At 47.2% G+C, this 15,861-nt stretch overlaps 1 protein-coding gene across 6 annotated transcripts in view; it reads right to left on the minus strand.

Annotated features, from left to right (window-relative positions):
- Positions 1-15,861, minus strand: part of SH3GLB2 (SH3 domain containing GRB2 like, endophilin B2) — a 169,356-nt gene that overhangs the window by 106,608 nt on the left and 46,887 nt on the right. For 5 of the 6 annotated variants that reach the window (XM_069237039.1, XM_069237037.1, XM_069237035.1 and 2 more), the window contains exons 2-3: positions 15,255-15,396; positions 12,964-13,092 (exon numbers count right to left, since the gene is read on the minus strand). The exons of the other annotated variant lie outside the window; for it this stretch is intronic. In XM_069237039.1, coding sequence (XP_069093140.1) covers positions 12,964-13,092; positions 15,255-15,396 — 271 coding nt within the window. The remainder of the gene's footprint in view (positions 1-12,963; positions 13,093-15,254; positions 15,397-15,861) is intronic. 6 annotated transcript variants of the gene reach the window in all.

Below are 15,861 nucleotides of genomic sequence, written 5' to 3' on the forward strand. Positions count from 1 at the left end.
CGCGTGTGATGGAGCATTGTCCTGCATGAAAATCATGTTTTTCTTGAAGGATGCAGACTTCATCCTGTACCACACCTTGAAGAAGGTGTCTTCCAGGAACTGGCAGTAGGACTGGGAGTTGAGCTGGACTCCATCCTCAACCCGAAAAGGCCCCAAAAGCTCATCTTTGATGATACCAGCCCAAACCAGTACTCCACCTCCACCTTGCTGGCGTCTGAGTCGGACTGGAGCTCTCTGCCCTTTACCAATCCAGCCACGGGCCCATCCATCTGGCCCATCAAGACTCACTCTCATTTCATCAGTCCATAAAACCTTAGAAAAATCAGTCTTGAGATATTTCTTGGCCCAGTCTTGACGTTTCAGCTTGTGTGTCTTGTTCAGTGGTGGTCGTCTTTCAGCCTTTCTTACCTTGGCCATGTCTCTGAGTATTGCACACCTTGTGCTTTTGGGCACTCCAGTGATGTTGCAGCTCTGAAATATGGCCAAACTGGTGGCAAGTGGCATCGTGGCAGCTGCACGCTTGACTTTTCTCAGTTCATGGGCAGTTATTTTGCGCCTTGGTTTTTCCACACGCTTCTTGCGACCCTGTTGACTATTTTGAATGAAACGCTTGATTGTTCGATGATCACGCTTCAGAAGCTTTGCAATTTTAAGAGTGCTGCATCCCTCTGCAAGATATCTCACTATTTTTGACTTTTCTGAGCCTGTCAAGTCCTTCTTTTGACCCATTTTGCCAAAGGAAAGGAAGTTGCCTAATAATTATGCACACCTGATATAGGGTGTTGATGTCATTAGACCACACCCCTTCTCATTACAGAGATGCACATCACCTAATATCCTTAATTGGTAGTAGGCTTTCGAGCCTATACAGCTTGGAGTAAGACAACATACATAAAGAGGATGATGTGGTCAAAATACTAATTTGCCTAATAATTCTGCACTCCCTGTATATATATATATATATATATATATATATATATATATATATATATATATATATATATATATATTTATACACACACACACATGAATACACGCACATATGCACATACAATACATAATTAGAATCATGGGTAAAAAATACTTAGACAGGTTTAAAAAGAGTGTGTGTGTATTTTATTGTAATGACAGTAGCAATGCATATTTTCCAAAGAAACTATGAATAAATAGAAATATACATATAATCTGAAAAAATATTTATCCACATAGGCATATGCAGTTCATAGTTGTTTGAATATGGTGGTTATGAAGGAAAGAGCCAACTCTTGAGTAGTTTTCTGAAGACAAGATATTTATCTGTCGCTCTTATAGTTGGGGGTAATGAATTCCATAGTTTGGCTGCTTGGACGGAGAAGGATGTACCACCTACAGTCTTTTTCTTGTATGGTGGTGTTCTAAGGCGGGGTGCCAGTCTTGAGCGGAGGGTTCTTTGTTGGATGTATTTGGTCATTTTCTTTCTGATAAAAAGCGGTCCTGTTCCATGTATAGCTTTGTGGGTGATACAAAGCAGTTTGAAAGTGCATCTTCTGGCAACGGGTAACCAGTGTAGTGCTCTCAAGGCAGGGGAGATGTGGGCTTCCGGCTTTATACGTAGTAGTAGCCTGGCTGCGGAATTCTGGATACGTTGTAGTTTTTTCATAACAGATAGAGATGATCCATGGTAGAGGCTATTGGCATAATCCAGTTTGGATAATACAAGCGAGATAGTAGCTTGCACCTTGTGTGGAAATCCGAGGTGGGGGAAGATGTGTCGTAAAGTCTTTAAGGTGATGAAGCTTGTGCGTGCTAATTCGTCTACTTGGGCATTCATAGTTAGCTTGGAATCCATGGTGATTCCTAGGTTTTTCACTTCCTTGGATAATTGAGGAGGTGGTCCGAGATCTTCAGGCCAGACGCACAGAGGGTCATAATTTTTCCAGTCACCACATATGAGTATTTCTGTTTCGGCGGTATTTAGTTTGAGATGGCTCCATGTCATCCACTGATCAACGGCTCTGAGGCAACTGAAGATTTGTGAGTTTTCAATGTTTTTGGGGTCTTCTAATTGAAGTAGTATTTGTGTGTCATCTGCATAGTTGTAGCATGTGAGATGGAAATCATTGATCAGTTCTGGTAAAGATATCATGTAGATATTAAAAAGCAAAGGTGAGATGATTGACCCTTGGGGGACCCCTGCTTTTGTGAGGTAGGGTTCAGACGAGAAGGGGGGCGAGTGGATGATATTCGCTCTTTTTTGGAGATAGGAAGTAATCCAGTCGAGAGCAATCCCTTGTATGCCGGCTTCGTGGAGACTTTGAGTTAGGGTGTCATGGTCAACCGTATCAAAGGAAGCTGAGAGGTCCAAGAGAAGTAGTGCAGCAACTCCATTTCGGTCGACTGTGTTTTTAAGATCGTCCCAGATTGCCATGAGTGCCGATTCAGTGCTTCTTCCTGCGTGGAATCCAGTTTGGAAGTCTGAAAGTATAGAATTGTCTTCAATGAATTGTGACATCTGGGGGAATGCTGCTCTTTCTATCAATGTGCCCAGGAAAGGTCCATTTGTAATAGGTCTGTAGTTGTTGGGGTCTTGCGGGTCTAGGTTTGTTTTCTTTAATAATGGTCGTATGTGTGCCTTTTTCAGGTCTGTAGGAAAAGTTCCTGAAGTTAAAGAGTTGTTGATGATTCTTCTTACAGGTGTGGCAGCAGAAGTAGATAGCAGGATGTTCTTGAAAATTTGTGGTGGGCAAGGGTCAGAAGGGCAACCAGAAGGTCTGCTTGCTTTGACCAAATCCATAAATTCATCCTGGGATATTTGTTTGAAAGACTGTAGAGGTTGGGATGGTTTATTCTTAAAGGGTATTTTAGTAAAGGGGTTGGTGCGGATGGTTTTCTTCTGTTTTAAATAGGAGTCCAATGTGTCTGCCTTGGTTGTGTAGTGAGTTGCCAATTTGTTTGTGAAATCTTGAGTGGTGGGATGACTTCCTTCCATGCATGTGTGTTTTCGAAATTCATTGAGAATTTTATAAAATTCCTTGGTTGTAGATTGAGCATTTAGAATTCGGTCTGAGTAGTATCTTTTTTTAGCTTTTTTGATTGATGATTTGTATATCCTGTTAAGTTTGTGTAGCTGCAGTTTGTCTTGACTGTTGTTTGTTTTGAGCCAGGTCCGCTGCAACTTTCTGATTTGTTGCTTTATCTTTTTAAGTTCTGTGTTTCTCCAAGGTGTTGGTTTTCTTTTGTCATGTTTAGTTTTTCTGAGTGGTATTAGGACATCAAAAGCTTCCTGTAGCCACTCAAAGTTTTGGTACAGAATTGATTGTATCTAGATCTGTGTTTGCTGTTAGTTGTGTTTCTAAGTGATCCAAATTGAGTTTGCCCCATGGTCGATAGGTGTATGTATGTAAGTGGTTGTGGGGTGTGTTGATTTGTGGAGTTGTCTGCCGGAAAGTTATCAGATGGTGGTCTGACCAGGTGGTTGGTGTGATGCTATGAATAGTAACGAGTTCAGGCTTAGCAAAAATGACATCTAGGATGTGACCAGCGATGTGTGTGGGATTGTGTACAATCTGATGTAGGTTCAATGCGAGTAGGCCAGTGGTGATAACTTTTGGATGGGGCATATTGGGTTTGTCAAACCAAATGTTTAGATCCCCAAGAATGCATAGATTGGAGTATAGTGTAATAAGGTTTGAGACTGTGTCAAGAAAAGCATCTGGGAAAGTGGAGTTGTTAGGTGGAGGTCTGTAAAGGAGGAGAGTTACAGGAGGAAGCTGGAGTAGGGTGGCATCTGGTAAGGAGGGCTTCACAACCTTGTATGGAGATGTTGTCTGTTTTACTGAGGTTTATTGCCTGTTTGAATATAATAGCTAGTCCACCTCCTCTCTTGCCTATACAGTTTTGTGTGATGGTTTGATAGCCCGGAGGAAGGGCTTCGTGCAACACTGGTGCCATGTCATCTCCCAACCAGGATTCCGTAATGAATAGTAAGTCAGGTTGTGTGTCTGTGAGCAGGTCGTAGATGTGGTGCTTGTTTTTTGAGAGTGATCGAGCATTTATGAGCTGGCAGTTTAGATAGGGTGTGTTAGTGGTAGTGTTGTTTTGTTTAGTAGAAGGGTAAGTAGTATAATGTGAGCTTGAAGCAGGAGTGTTGCTAGTTGTGATAACTGTTTGAGGCTCACAATAGTCTTGCTTTTCAACATAGTGTTCCTCTTCCAGCAGGTTAAGGAGGCATTTTGTTGGGTCTGTGTGTGTGGGTGGTGAACTTGGTGGCTGAGAGAGCCATGAGGATTGTAGTGTTTTTTGTAGGGTAGTTTTATTATGTAACAAACAAGGGGATGCGAGGTTGCTATGAGTGGCATGTTTTTTATTTTGTTTGCGTTTGTTTAGTGTGGATGGAGTATGGGTTAGGGGTGGTGGAGGAGCATGTGGATCATGATGTAAGGCCCTAAATTGTGCAATGGAGGAGAGGCGAGTGAATGAAGGTTGCTGGGATGGGGTGCTTGTGGTAGGTGTTTGTGAAGAGTGGGGGGGTAGGGGTGGAGATAGGATGGAATTTGTATCCTTTGTGCAGTCCTGGGGGTGGGAGTGGGTATGATGATGAGTGTAATGTAAGTTTGTGTTGCTTTGATGTGCTGATGTTTGTGGTTGGTATTGTTTTTGTGGAAGAATGAGAGGGGCTATTGGTGTAGTTGTTTTTGGTGAGGGATTTGTATGTGAGTTAGTGCTGCTAAGTGGAATTTGAGTGTTAGATGGGGTGTTGATGTGTTTTGGAGATGAATGTATGAGGTGTGTAAGAGGTGATGGGTGTGTGTCAGGGAAATAAGTATTAGTTGAGATGACCGGAAGGGGTAATATGTGTGGTGGAGTGAGAAGTGGGGATTGTATGGTTGTGTGTAATTGGTGAGGAGAGGGGAAGAGTGTTTGTAGATGATGTGTTTGAATGCAGGGTTTGGGCATTGTTATGAAGACAGGCGGTCTTTGTGGAGCGAACAGCGGATAGTGTTTTTGGTTAGTATGAGCAGAGAGTGTGTATCTGGGAGACTGAAACTGAGAGAATTGTATGTTGTAGTTTTGTATTGTGTGGGTGATGGCAGGTAGTGTTAGTGGGAGGGGACAGAGTAGTGTATGCTGTGAGAATGAAGGTGTTTGACTGTAGTAGTTATGGGGGGTATGTGTATATGTGTTGTATGTAGGGTATTGTGTTGGGTGGTGGGGCAATGCAATATGTCTGTGGTCAGTTTGTGATGCATGAGTTGGGTATCTTTGCAGATAATGTGTTTGCATGTTGAGGGATGTGTTGGGGTAGAAACCATTCCTGGGGGAATATGATTTGGGCAGCATTTCTGGCCCTAGTCCCTAGCTGTCCCGAACAGACCCAAACAGACAGCTGCCCTTGTCCTCTCCGCCCTTTGCCTCGACGCCCGGGCTCAGACGCCCTGGATCCTGGCCTTTTATAGCCCTACCGGTCTATAAGAAGCTCATCCTAACCCTAGCCAATCCTGTTTTGAACCCTGATTTAGCCAACTAATGGAAGACCCAGCCCTATTCACCAGTCACAGCCCTATTTCCTGACCCCCAATCACAGCCCCAGCCCTAAAACCTACAGCCAATCAGAATCCTAGCCCTATCCACCAATCACAGCCCTAGAACCAACAGCCAATCAGAATCCTAGCCCTATCCACCAATCACAGCCATTGGCGCTATTGACTGCCTACCGCCATGGCCGCCAACATACCACTGCCGTGGCTACCAGCCGCCCACCCGCATTATGACCGTAGATGGAATTCCGCCAGAAGGATGGCGGAATACCGTTGACGGTCATGGCGGCAAGGTGGCGCTCCTGTCAGCAGCAGCGCCATGCCAGAAAAACACCGCCGACCATATCATGACCCATGATACGGCCTGGCGGTGTTCGGCTGGCAGATGCTGCTTCTGACAGCAGCGCCACGTCCGGTCTCCTACCAGAGGACCCCCTGCAAGCAGGTAAGACGGGTTCTCCGACAGGAGGGGTTTTGGGGGTGGTGTGTGTGTGTGAGGGGGGTGTCTGTTTCTATGTGTGCATGCGGGTGTAAGTCACGTGGAATTACTGCGTAAATGACAATGTGAATGTATGTGTATGTCGTGTGTTGTGAATGCGTGTGCGCGACAATGTATGTTGGTGTGTGTTGCGGTGTGTGTCTATGTATGTGCGCATGCGTGGGTGGATGTGCGCATGCGTGTGTGTTTCATTGTGTATGTGTAGGCGTGTGGGCGTGTTAATGTGTGGGGGGGGCAGGAGGGGACGGTGGGTGGATGAGGACTCTGGGGGGGGACCCCCTATCAGTGCCAGGGAAGGAATTCCCTGGCACTGATTGTGCCTATCACCATGGTTTTCACTGGGGTACGCTTGCCTCGAAAACCATGGCAGTAGGTGGGGTCGTAATCCCCAAGGGTAGGATTGTGATAGCCGCCTGGCTGGAGACCAAAGACTCCAGCCTAGCGGTCGTTACCGCTGTGGCGGTCGGTGTGTTAACTTGGTGGTTTGGCTTTGGCCAAACCGCCAAGGTCATAATAGTTGAGGTATGTACTGCCAAGCCTGTTGGCGGTAATACCTCCACTATTACACCGAAGGCCGGGGTCGTAATGACCCCCTATATGTGCGTGTTTGCTTTATACTACCAAAAGTCCACATATGTCAGAGCTATGTATGTGCGCGTGCTCTATACTACCAAGAGTCCATGCATGTCAGCGATATGTGCGTGTACCTGCTCTACACTAAAACAACCCCCTGCTTTGACAAACACTGTGTGTGTGTGTGTGTCAGGCTCTGATCACCTGCATCTTTTTTCTGCAGTTTATTTTAGCCCTAGTACCCTGCTGTCAGGATGCAGGTCACATGCCTGGGAAAATAAGAAAAGGAGCTCACAGCATCCCCATCTCCCATCATGTAATGCTGACAGGATACGTGCAGGGTGTCAGAAAGGAAGTGCGTAGCACCACCTTTTCCATGTATGCACTGCAGTTCGGATGTGGGCAATGTAAATAAAATGCTCCCATCTTTTTGACTGGTTCTGAGAATGCCCTTGTGCTGCCATGCGGTCCACTAACTGGATTCTGGAAGGGTAGGCAGAGGAGGTGCTCAACATCCAGCTAGCCAAACATGTGGCTGGGGGAGCATGTGGCTGTTGGCTGGCTGGCAGAATGTGTGGCCACCTGCCGGAGCACCTTGTGGCCACCAGCTGATATGTGTATTGGTTTGCTAGATGCAAGTTTGTATGCAAGTTGGTTGATGGCCGGTTGAGTAGTAGTGTGATTGGTGCCTGAGCCCTCTGGGTGTATGAACGTGATGGGCCCCTGGATGGCGGGAGGTTGTTGATGGGAGCGGTATGTGTTGGGCCTGTGGCTAGAAGTGTGAATGGCTTAGTCTGGTGTGCATGAAAGGTGTGTGAATGGACCGTGAAGTGGTTGGTGTCTTGACGTGGCTTTAGAGTTCACTACCACTAACTGACATGTTAAATATTCTGATAATGTTATTAGTAGTGACGCTTTCACTTTATTACTACTGGTAGTGCCAAAAGCAGCCGGTGTAAGTCTGTACTTCAGTAGAGGATGAACTCCGAAGGAACAGTAAACAACCCTGTGTCCAGGGTGGGGAAACTTGCACTGATCCCACTCAATGCCGTGCATATGTTAAATTTGATTAAAAGGATTAAATGACACATTTTGCACAGAATGGAGTCCATAATAAGGTTATAGCCTATTTTTTTTTTTGGGCCACGCTTTGGATGAATCTGGCAGCCACTTCTCTTCTAAATTCAACATACGATATTCTAAATAGCAAAGGTCGATGTGGAATACAGTGGCTGCAACATGTAAAACAAACCTTAAAAAAACAACCAACAGCATGGAGGTACTGAATTACCCCGTCCTCGATGACTAAATCAGGTATTCAAACGATTAAGGACAACTACCGGAAAAGCAACGGAATTGTGAATGGGTTCAGCGAGGGAAGGTATAGTTTTCATTTTATCTGGAGTTTGTTTTTCCCACATTGCATAGTTTACACCTAGAGTTAGTACTGCAAGAAGTTAAGAGAAGCTTTATGTGAAGTTTATCAATCAAGCAATCAGGATTTATAAAGCGCAGGGAATCACCCTGGAGGGTCTAAAGGCACCGCAGTTGCGAGCTGCTTTGCGGTGCTTTGTTCATTCAAACAGCCATGTTTTGAGTCCTTTTCTGAATTCCCGGAGCGATGCAGCGTTCCCGAGGCTCAGGGGAAGTTCGTTCCAGGCTTTGGCTGCCAGGTTTACGTTCGGTATCTTACCAGTCCTCACGTACACCAAACAATGGTGCAGAAATAAGATGCTCGCTGATTTCCGTACTTGTGATCTTGGTGGACAAGAAACATTGAAACACGTCATGTTATGCAGTACTAAAATCTGCCCTCTAATAAAACAGATGCTTGGTACATTGTTCGATCAATTTAAAGCAAGGCACTTCCTTGAGGCAATGATCTCGCGTCACTGGACTGGTGGCGCCTTACATTGCCTCTTCCTGTGTCTCACAAGACCTTGTTGTTTGCAAACTTCTATAGATTGTGTGAATTAATCCAAGTTTGACCATTGTTGCTAATAACAGAATGATAGCTACTTAGAACAAGATGATGTCCAGAGTTTTTAATATACTGTTTCTCTTACTGGGAGGGGGACTCATGGCTGTTATTAACATTATATTACCGGACTGTACTTTTAGCCTCAAAACACCACCTTGATTTAATATGGAACCGATTAATTGTTTTTATCTGAATGGACTCTATCTACAGCTAATGATGTTCGTATTTTTATTGTTTGACTTTTTAAGCCAAGATAACTGAAAGGTAAGTGAAGACTGGAGATCTACAGACTCGTTCTCTCGTTCTTCTTTCTCTCGCCCTCTTTTTACCAGACCCCTACCAGCTTTTCACTCACGTTCCGGTAGATCAGTCAAGGACGGCACCTATCTCTCTCTTATATGTAGGGGTAGAAGTCTGACTGACGTCCATGCACTGGGAGGAGACCTGTACTTTCTATCCCGGATGAACAATCTGACTGTGCACGCGCCTGCGTGAAGAACCCAAACCTGGTTTAGAATGAATGGAATGAAGCACTGCTTCAGTTTCAGTTGCATACATTTTGTTTTTAAATCCGGCGTTATTTGTAACTCAGTTATTACTTGTGATCTCATACCAAGATTTATAAAACAAACTATCTTAATCTGAGGCAGGTTTTCTCCCTCGTTTAACTTCCACACAGATATGCTCACATGACTTGTCCCCATTTCTTTTTGAGGTGATGCTTTAAAATAGCAAGTGTTTCCTTAATACATGAGGACTTAGCAATGTAATTTCACCTCATAAATGGGAACTGAGAAGAAAAAAAAAAAATCACTATTCATTTTCTCACCCAAAGGATCAATTGTTTTCAAATTATTTACTGGTGTGGACCTACATTATAAATATAAACTTCATGAGCCAGCCACAGAAGTTCTCTTTTCCAGGATCTGTAGACTGCTGTAATGTGTCTGTTGCAAGTGCAAGGGAGCCCGAGCCATGCCTGCCTGGGTGCGAAGGAGGATGCATGGAGAAATGAAGCACCTAGAAGCCACCCTAATCACCTGCAAGCTAAGGTCTGTCACCCAAGCGCGGACCGTCCACCTTTAGTGCCAAGAGGCAGGTAGATGATGGAAAGCAGTTGCAGGGCCCAGATAATGCTCCTTTTCCTTGCTGACCAGTGTTAGGTGACACCACACACACACACACACACACACCCAACCCCCTCCCCCCACACAGACTCAGATAAGCCCCCCCCCCCCAAACTTCTACAGACCTGTGCCGGTCTCGGATAAAGCCTTCCTCCCCTCTGAATGTCCGTGCTGGAAGCCACAGTAAGGCACCCTCCCCCCTGCTGACCACTGCTGGGTCCTGGATAAACAGTACTCCCCTCTGCTGACCAGTACTAGGCCCTAAATAAAACCCACTCCCCTCTGCTGACCACTGCTGGGTCCTGGATAAACAGTACTCCCCTCTGCTGACCAGTACTAGGCCCTAAATAAAACCCACTCCCCTCTGATGACCAGTGCTGGGGTCCAGGTAAGGCCCCCCCTCTTTGCTGACCAGTGCTGTGCCTCAGATAAATCAATCCCCCCCTCCCCCCCCCCCTTGACCAGTGCGGTGCCTCAGATAAACCACCCTCCCCATAGCTGACCAGTGCTGGGCCCCAGATAAACCCCTCTCCACTCTGCGGACCAGCACTAGGCCCCCAGTATAGACCCACCTCTACTGACCTGTGCTAGACATTGAATAAAATAAAACTGAATAAAAGCCACCCCAGCTCTGGCCCCCGAATGAAACTCCCATCGGATCCACTGATCCAATGGCCATGTGAGTGCAGGCAGGCACAGAGACCAGCTGGCTGCAGACTGGAAGCAGTTAAAGCAGAATTAGATCAGAAGCCAAAACATGCCTTCTGGCTTCAATTACACTCAGCCAGGCCTCGGCTGACGGTGATCAGAACATTGGAATTGATCAGTCCTTTATCAATGCTCAGCCTCTCCCAGCTGTATGCAGCCTGAGGCCAGGAGGGGGCGGAATGGGGGCAATGAAGTCAACAATAACTAGAGAGTAAATGAATGAGTCCAACGCAGATACCAGCAGCGCAACAACAGACGCCTCCTGCAGCTCCACAGCACAGCAGATGCCTCCTGCAGCTTCACAGCACAGCAGACGCCTCCTGCAGCTCCACAGCAGACGCCTCCTGCAGCTCCACAGCAGACGCCTCCTGCAGCTCTATAGCAGATGCCTCCTGCAGCTCCACAATCTCTACAGCAGACACCTCCTGCACTCCACAGCAGATGCCTCCTGCAGCTCTACAGCAAACGCCTCCTGCAGCTCTACAGCAGACGCCTCCTGCAGCTCTACAGCAGACGCCTCCTGCAGCTCTACAGCAGACGCCTCCTGCAGCTCTACAGCAGACGCCTCCTGCAGCTCAACAAGCTCTACAGCAGACTGCTCCTGCAGCTCTACAGCAGACGGCTCCTGCAGCTACACAGCACAGCAGACGCCTCCTGCAGCTCTACAGCACAGCAGACACCTCCTGCAGCTCTACAGCACAGCAGACACCTCCTGCAGCTCTACAGCACAGCAGACACCTCCTGCAGCTCTATAGCAGATGCCTCCTGCAGCTCTACAGCAGTCCCTCCTGCAGCTCCACAATCTCTACAGCAGACACCTCCTGCACTCCACAGCAGACGCCTCCTGCAGCTCCACAGCAGACGCCTCCTGCAGCTCCACAGCAGACGCCTCCTGCAGCTCTACAGCAGACGCCTCCTGCAGCTCTACAGCAGACGCCTCCTGCAGCTCTACAGCAGTCCCTCCTGCAGCTCTACAGCAGATGCCTTCTGCAGCTCTACAGCAGATGCCTTCTGCAGCTCCACAAGCTCTACAGCAGATGGCTCCTGCAGCTCCACAGCAGACGCCTCCTGCAGCTCCACAGCAGACGCCTCCTGCAGCTCCACAGGAGACGCCTCCTGCAGCTCCACAGCAGACGCCTCCTGCAGCTCTACAGCAGACGCCTCCTGCAGCTCTACAGCAGACGCCTCTTGCATCTCCACAAGTAGATATCTCTTGCACTGTAGCACTAGCTGTACGGCAGGTCTCTCATGCACAGTCACTGGTACCACCAGCTCTGCAGAAGATACTTCATCCAGTCACTAGTACCACCAGCTCTGTAGGAGATGTGTCATGCACAGCCACTGGTGCTGCCAGCTTTATGGTAGGTAGCTCATACACAGTCACTGGTACCATCAGCTCTGTAGGATATGGGTCATGCACAGTCACTGGTACCACCAGCTCTGCAGAAGATACTTCATCCAGTCACTAGTACCACCAGCTCTGTAGGAGATGCGTCATGCACAGCCACTGGTGCTGCCGGCTCTATGGTAGGTAGCTCATACACAGTCACTGGTACCACCAGCTCTGTAGGAGATGTGTCATGCACAGCCACTGGTGCCAGTAGTTCTGCAGTAGGTACCTCATGCAGTCACTGGTACCACCAGCTTTGCAGTAGATACTTCATGCAGTCACTGGCACCACCAGCTCTCTAGCTGATACCTACTGCGCGGCCACTGGTGCCAGTAATTCTGCAGCAGGTACCTCATGCAGTCACTGGTACCACCAGCTTTGCAGTAGATACTTCATGCAGTCACTGGCCCCACCAGCTCTCCAGCTGATACCTACTGCGCGGCCACTGGTGCCACTAGTTCTGCAGCAGGTACCTCATGCAGTCACTGGTACTACCAGCTTTGCAGTAGATACTTCATGCAGTCACTGGTACCACAGGCTTTGCAGTAGATACTTCATGCATTCACTGGCACCACCAGCTCTCCAGCTGATACCTACTGCGCGGCCACTGGTGCCACTAGTTCTGCAGCAGGTACCTCATGCAGTCACTGGTACTACCAGCTTTGCAGTAGATACTTCATGCAGTCACTGGTACCACAGGCTTTGCAGTAGATACTTCATGCATTCACTGGCACCACCAGCTCTCCAGCTGATACCTACTGCGCGGCCGCTGGTGCCAGTAGTTCTGCAGGAGGTACCTCATGCAGTCACTGGTACCACCAGCTTTGCTGTAGATACTTCATGCAGTCACTGGTGCCACCAGCAGAACACAGGTCACATTCAAAGGTCTGAACAGCTAAGCTGCAGGTGTCTCCTTCAAGGTCAGAGGTAACACCAGCTGCACAAATAGTACTTCCTACACAGCCAAGGCTTTCAACAGCTTAGCCTCAGGTGCCTCCTGCATGGCCACCGGTATGACCAGCTCTGCGGCTCAGTCTCCAGCAGGGAGCTGTGCTGCCACACCTCAAGATAGAGATTCCCAAGAGATCCATTTCGAGAAGGCCCCAGATCCTCTCCCCAGAATAGATACTGGGACCACAAGGTAGCTCACAGGTCCACGGTTCTCTTACCATAGGGGGTCCCAGGCCCAAACTCTCCACCGGCCTCGGTCATGTATTGTGCAAGAAGCTCTCCATTTGTAATCCTAGATGGTACCTTGCGGTCCAGCTTCTCATAAAGGAACTCTTCCACCCGGGTACCTGTAGCAAGGTACAGACAGAGACGTGTCAGTACATCAGAGAATTTTGCACACATCACACCAGAGTCAAGAAATGCACACTGCAAGATGGTGGCAGAAGCGTGCAGACCTGACACCATTAAAATGTGTACATACACTACGCAGAACTGTGAGCACATTTATTCATTAAAAGTGCATCAATGTACATCACACCAGCAACGAGGTGCACATTTTCAAAAGAGTGAAAAGGAGAATGCATACCATGACAGCATCGTAACGTGCATTTATAATGCAACTCACACAGCAAGTAGAAGACTGAAGCATGCAGACCCCACCAAAGTCAAGGTGTGAGTACACACCACAACAAACAGAACAATACAGACTAATACATGCAGACCCCACCAGCATCGAGATGTGGGCACACACCTCAACAAACACAGAGTAATACGGATTAAAGCATGCAGACCCCACCAAAGTCAAGGTGTGAGTACATACCACAACAAACAGAACAATACAGACTAATACATGCAGACCCCACCAACATCGAGATGTGGGCACACACCTCAACAAACACAGAGTAATACGGATTAAAGCATGCAGACCCCACCAAAGTCAAGGTGTGAGTACACACCACAACAAACAGAACAATACAGACTAATACATGCAGACCCCACCAGCATCGAGATGTAGGCACACACCTCAACAAACACAGAGTAATACGGATTAAAGCATGCAGACCCCACCAAAGTCAAGGTGTGAGTACACACCACAACAAACAGAACAATACAGACTAATACATGCAGACCCCACCAGCATCGAGATGTGGGCACACACCTCAACAAACACAGAGTAATACGGATTAAAGCATGCAGACCCCACCAAAGTCAAGGTGTGAGTACACACCACAACAAACAGAACAATACAGACTAATACATGCAGACCCCACCAGCATCGAGATGTGGGCACACACCTCAACAAACACAGAGTAATACGGATTAAAGCATGCAGACCCCACCAAAGTCAAGGTGTGAGTACACACCACAACAAACAGAGCAATACAGACTAATACATGCAGACCCCACCAGCATCGAGATGTAGGCACACACCTCAACAAACACAGAGTAATACGGATTAAAGCATGCAGACCCCACCAAAGTCAAGGTGTGAGTACACACCACAAGAAACAGAACAATACAGACTAATACATGCAGACCCCACCAGCATCGAGATGTGGGCACACACCTCAACAAACACAGAGTAATACGGATTAAAGCATGCAGACCCCACCAAAGTCAAGGTGTGAGTACATACCACAACAAACAGAACAATACAGACTAATACATGCAGACCCCACCAGCATCGAGATGTAGGCACACACCTCAACAAACACAGAGTAATACGGATTAAAGCATGCAGACCCCACCAAAGTCAAGGTGTGAGTACATACCACAACAAACAGAACAATACAGACTAATACATGCAGACCCCACCAGCATCGAGATGTAGGCACACACCTCAACAAACATACTAAGTTGGTGACAGAGCAGAGCGTAGAGCGGAAGATTCATGGTATGCACACAACAGAAAAGATGGGAGTCCAAAGCAAGCAATCCTACTGGCAAGAAGGTACGTGCACCACCCACTACAAACACAGCCTCTCAAGGGTAGCACTAAGGGCTGCGGTGCATGCATCATGCTTATACCAGCGGCGAAAGAAGCACAATGCTTAGTCACAACAAGGAGACTGCAGAAGACAAATGCCACAATCATCAAAACCCAGGGCAAAGAGCACAGGAACTAGTTGCCCCACAGAAACAAGCAGAGGTGCAAGGTGACCACCAGCAACAAGCACAGGAGCAAGGTGGTCCAGCAGAATAGGCATAGAGACAGAGCAAAAGGCACAGACATACATAAAATATACCAAATCTACAGACACATGACTCAGGTGACCCAGGGCATAAAGCACGCGTACAGAAACATCCAAAAAAAGAAATAGGACTACACCCCTGACATCTTCTAAGTCATAAAAGACCCAGAGTAGCAATGAAACCTGAACAACAGTCACATCACGGTACAACCACACACTACAATTTACATTCTCTAGCATCCACTCTTCGCCCCACAAGAAAAAATAGCCTCCCTCCTAATAGTACCGTCCCATGACCCTTCTTTCGCTCCTCTTACTAGGGTTCGGCTGCAGTAGAACTTCAGTTTGCCGCAGTATCTTCTCGGTCCAGTTCTTAGTTGTGTCAGCACGAGCCAAGAGATTCTCAAAATGAGCATCAAGCTCAGTCTTCTCGGAATGCCCCAGTTTCTCCTCTGTGAACTGCAACAAGCAAAACCAGGACATGAAAGATCTCATTTCAAACATGAACTATCACACAATGAATACCCCAACTCACAATGAAACCCAGAACATCATGACACAGCATGTCAACATTGAAGTGAAAAGCCCCACCAGTACCCTTGAAGTCAGAGTCCAAAAGAACTTCACTTCAAATAGAGTCAGTTCACAAGCAGAGCTAGAACTGATCAAACCAGAATAAAACCACTCCACTTCAAGCAGGATCTTCCCACCAGGAACAGGACAACTGTGGTATGTTATAAGATTTATCTCAGTCACGGCACTGCCAGTGAAACCTGAATACAAGACAAATGCTCTCCAAGCAGGATCTTCAAATCAAGAACAAGAAAACCACAGTATTATAGGAGTCTCAATCCAAGCATGGTGGTAGGTATCCAAGACTCAATAAAAAAGACCTCCATCCCAATTAGAACTACGAACAGCCAA

Source organism: Pleurodeles waltl, chromosome 6 (assembly GCF_031143425.1).
Source record: "Pleurodeles waltl isolate 20211129_DDA chromosome 6, aPleWal1.hap1.20221129, whole genome shotgun sequence".
NCBI lineage: Eukaryota > Metazoa > Chordata > Amphibia > Caudata > Salamandridae > Pleurodeles > Pleurodeles waltl.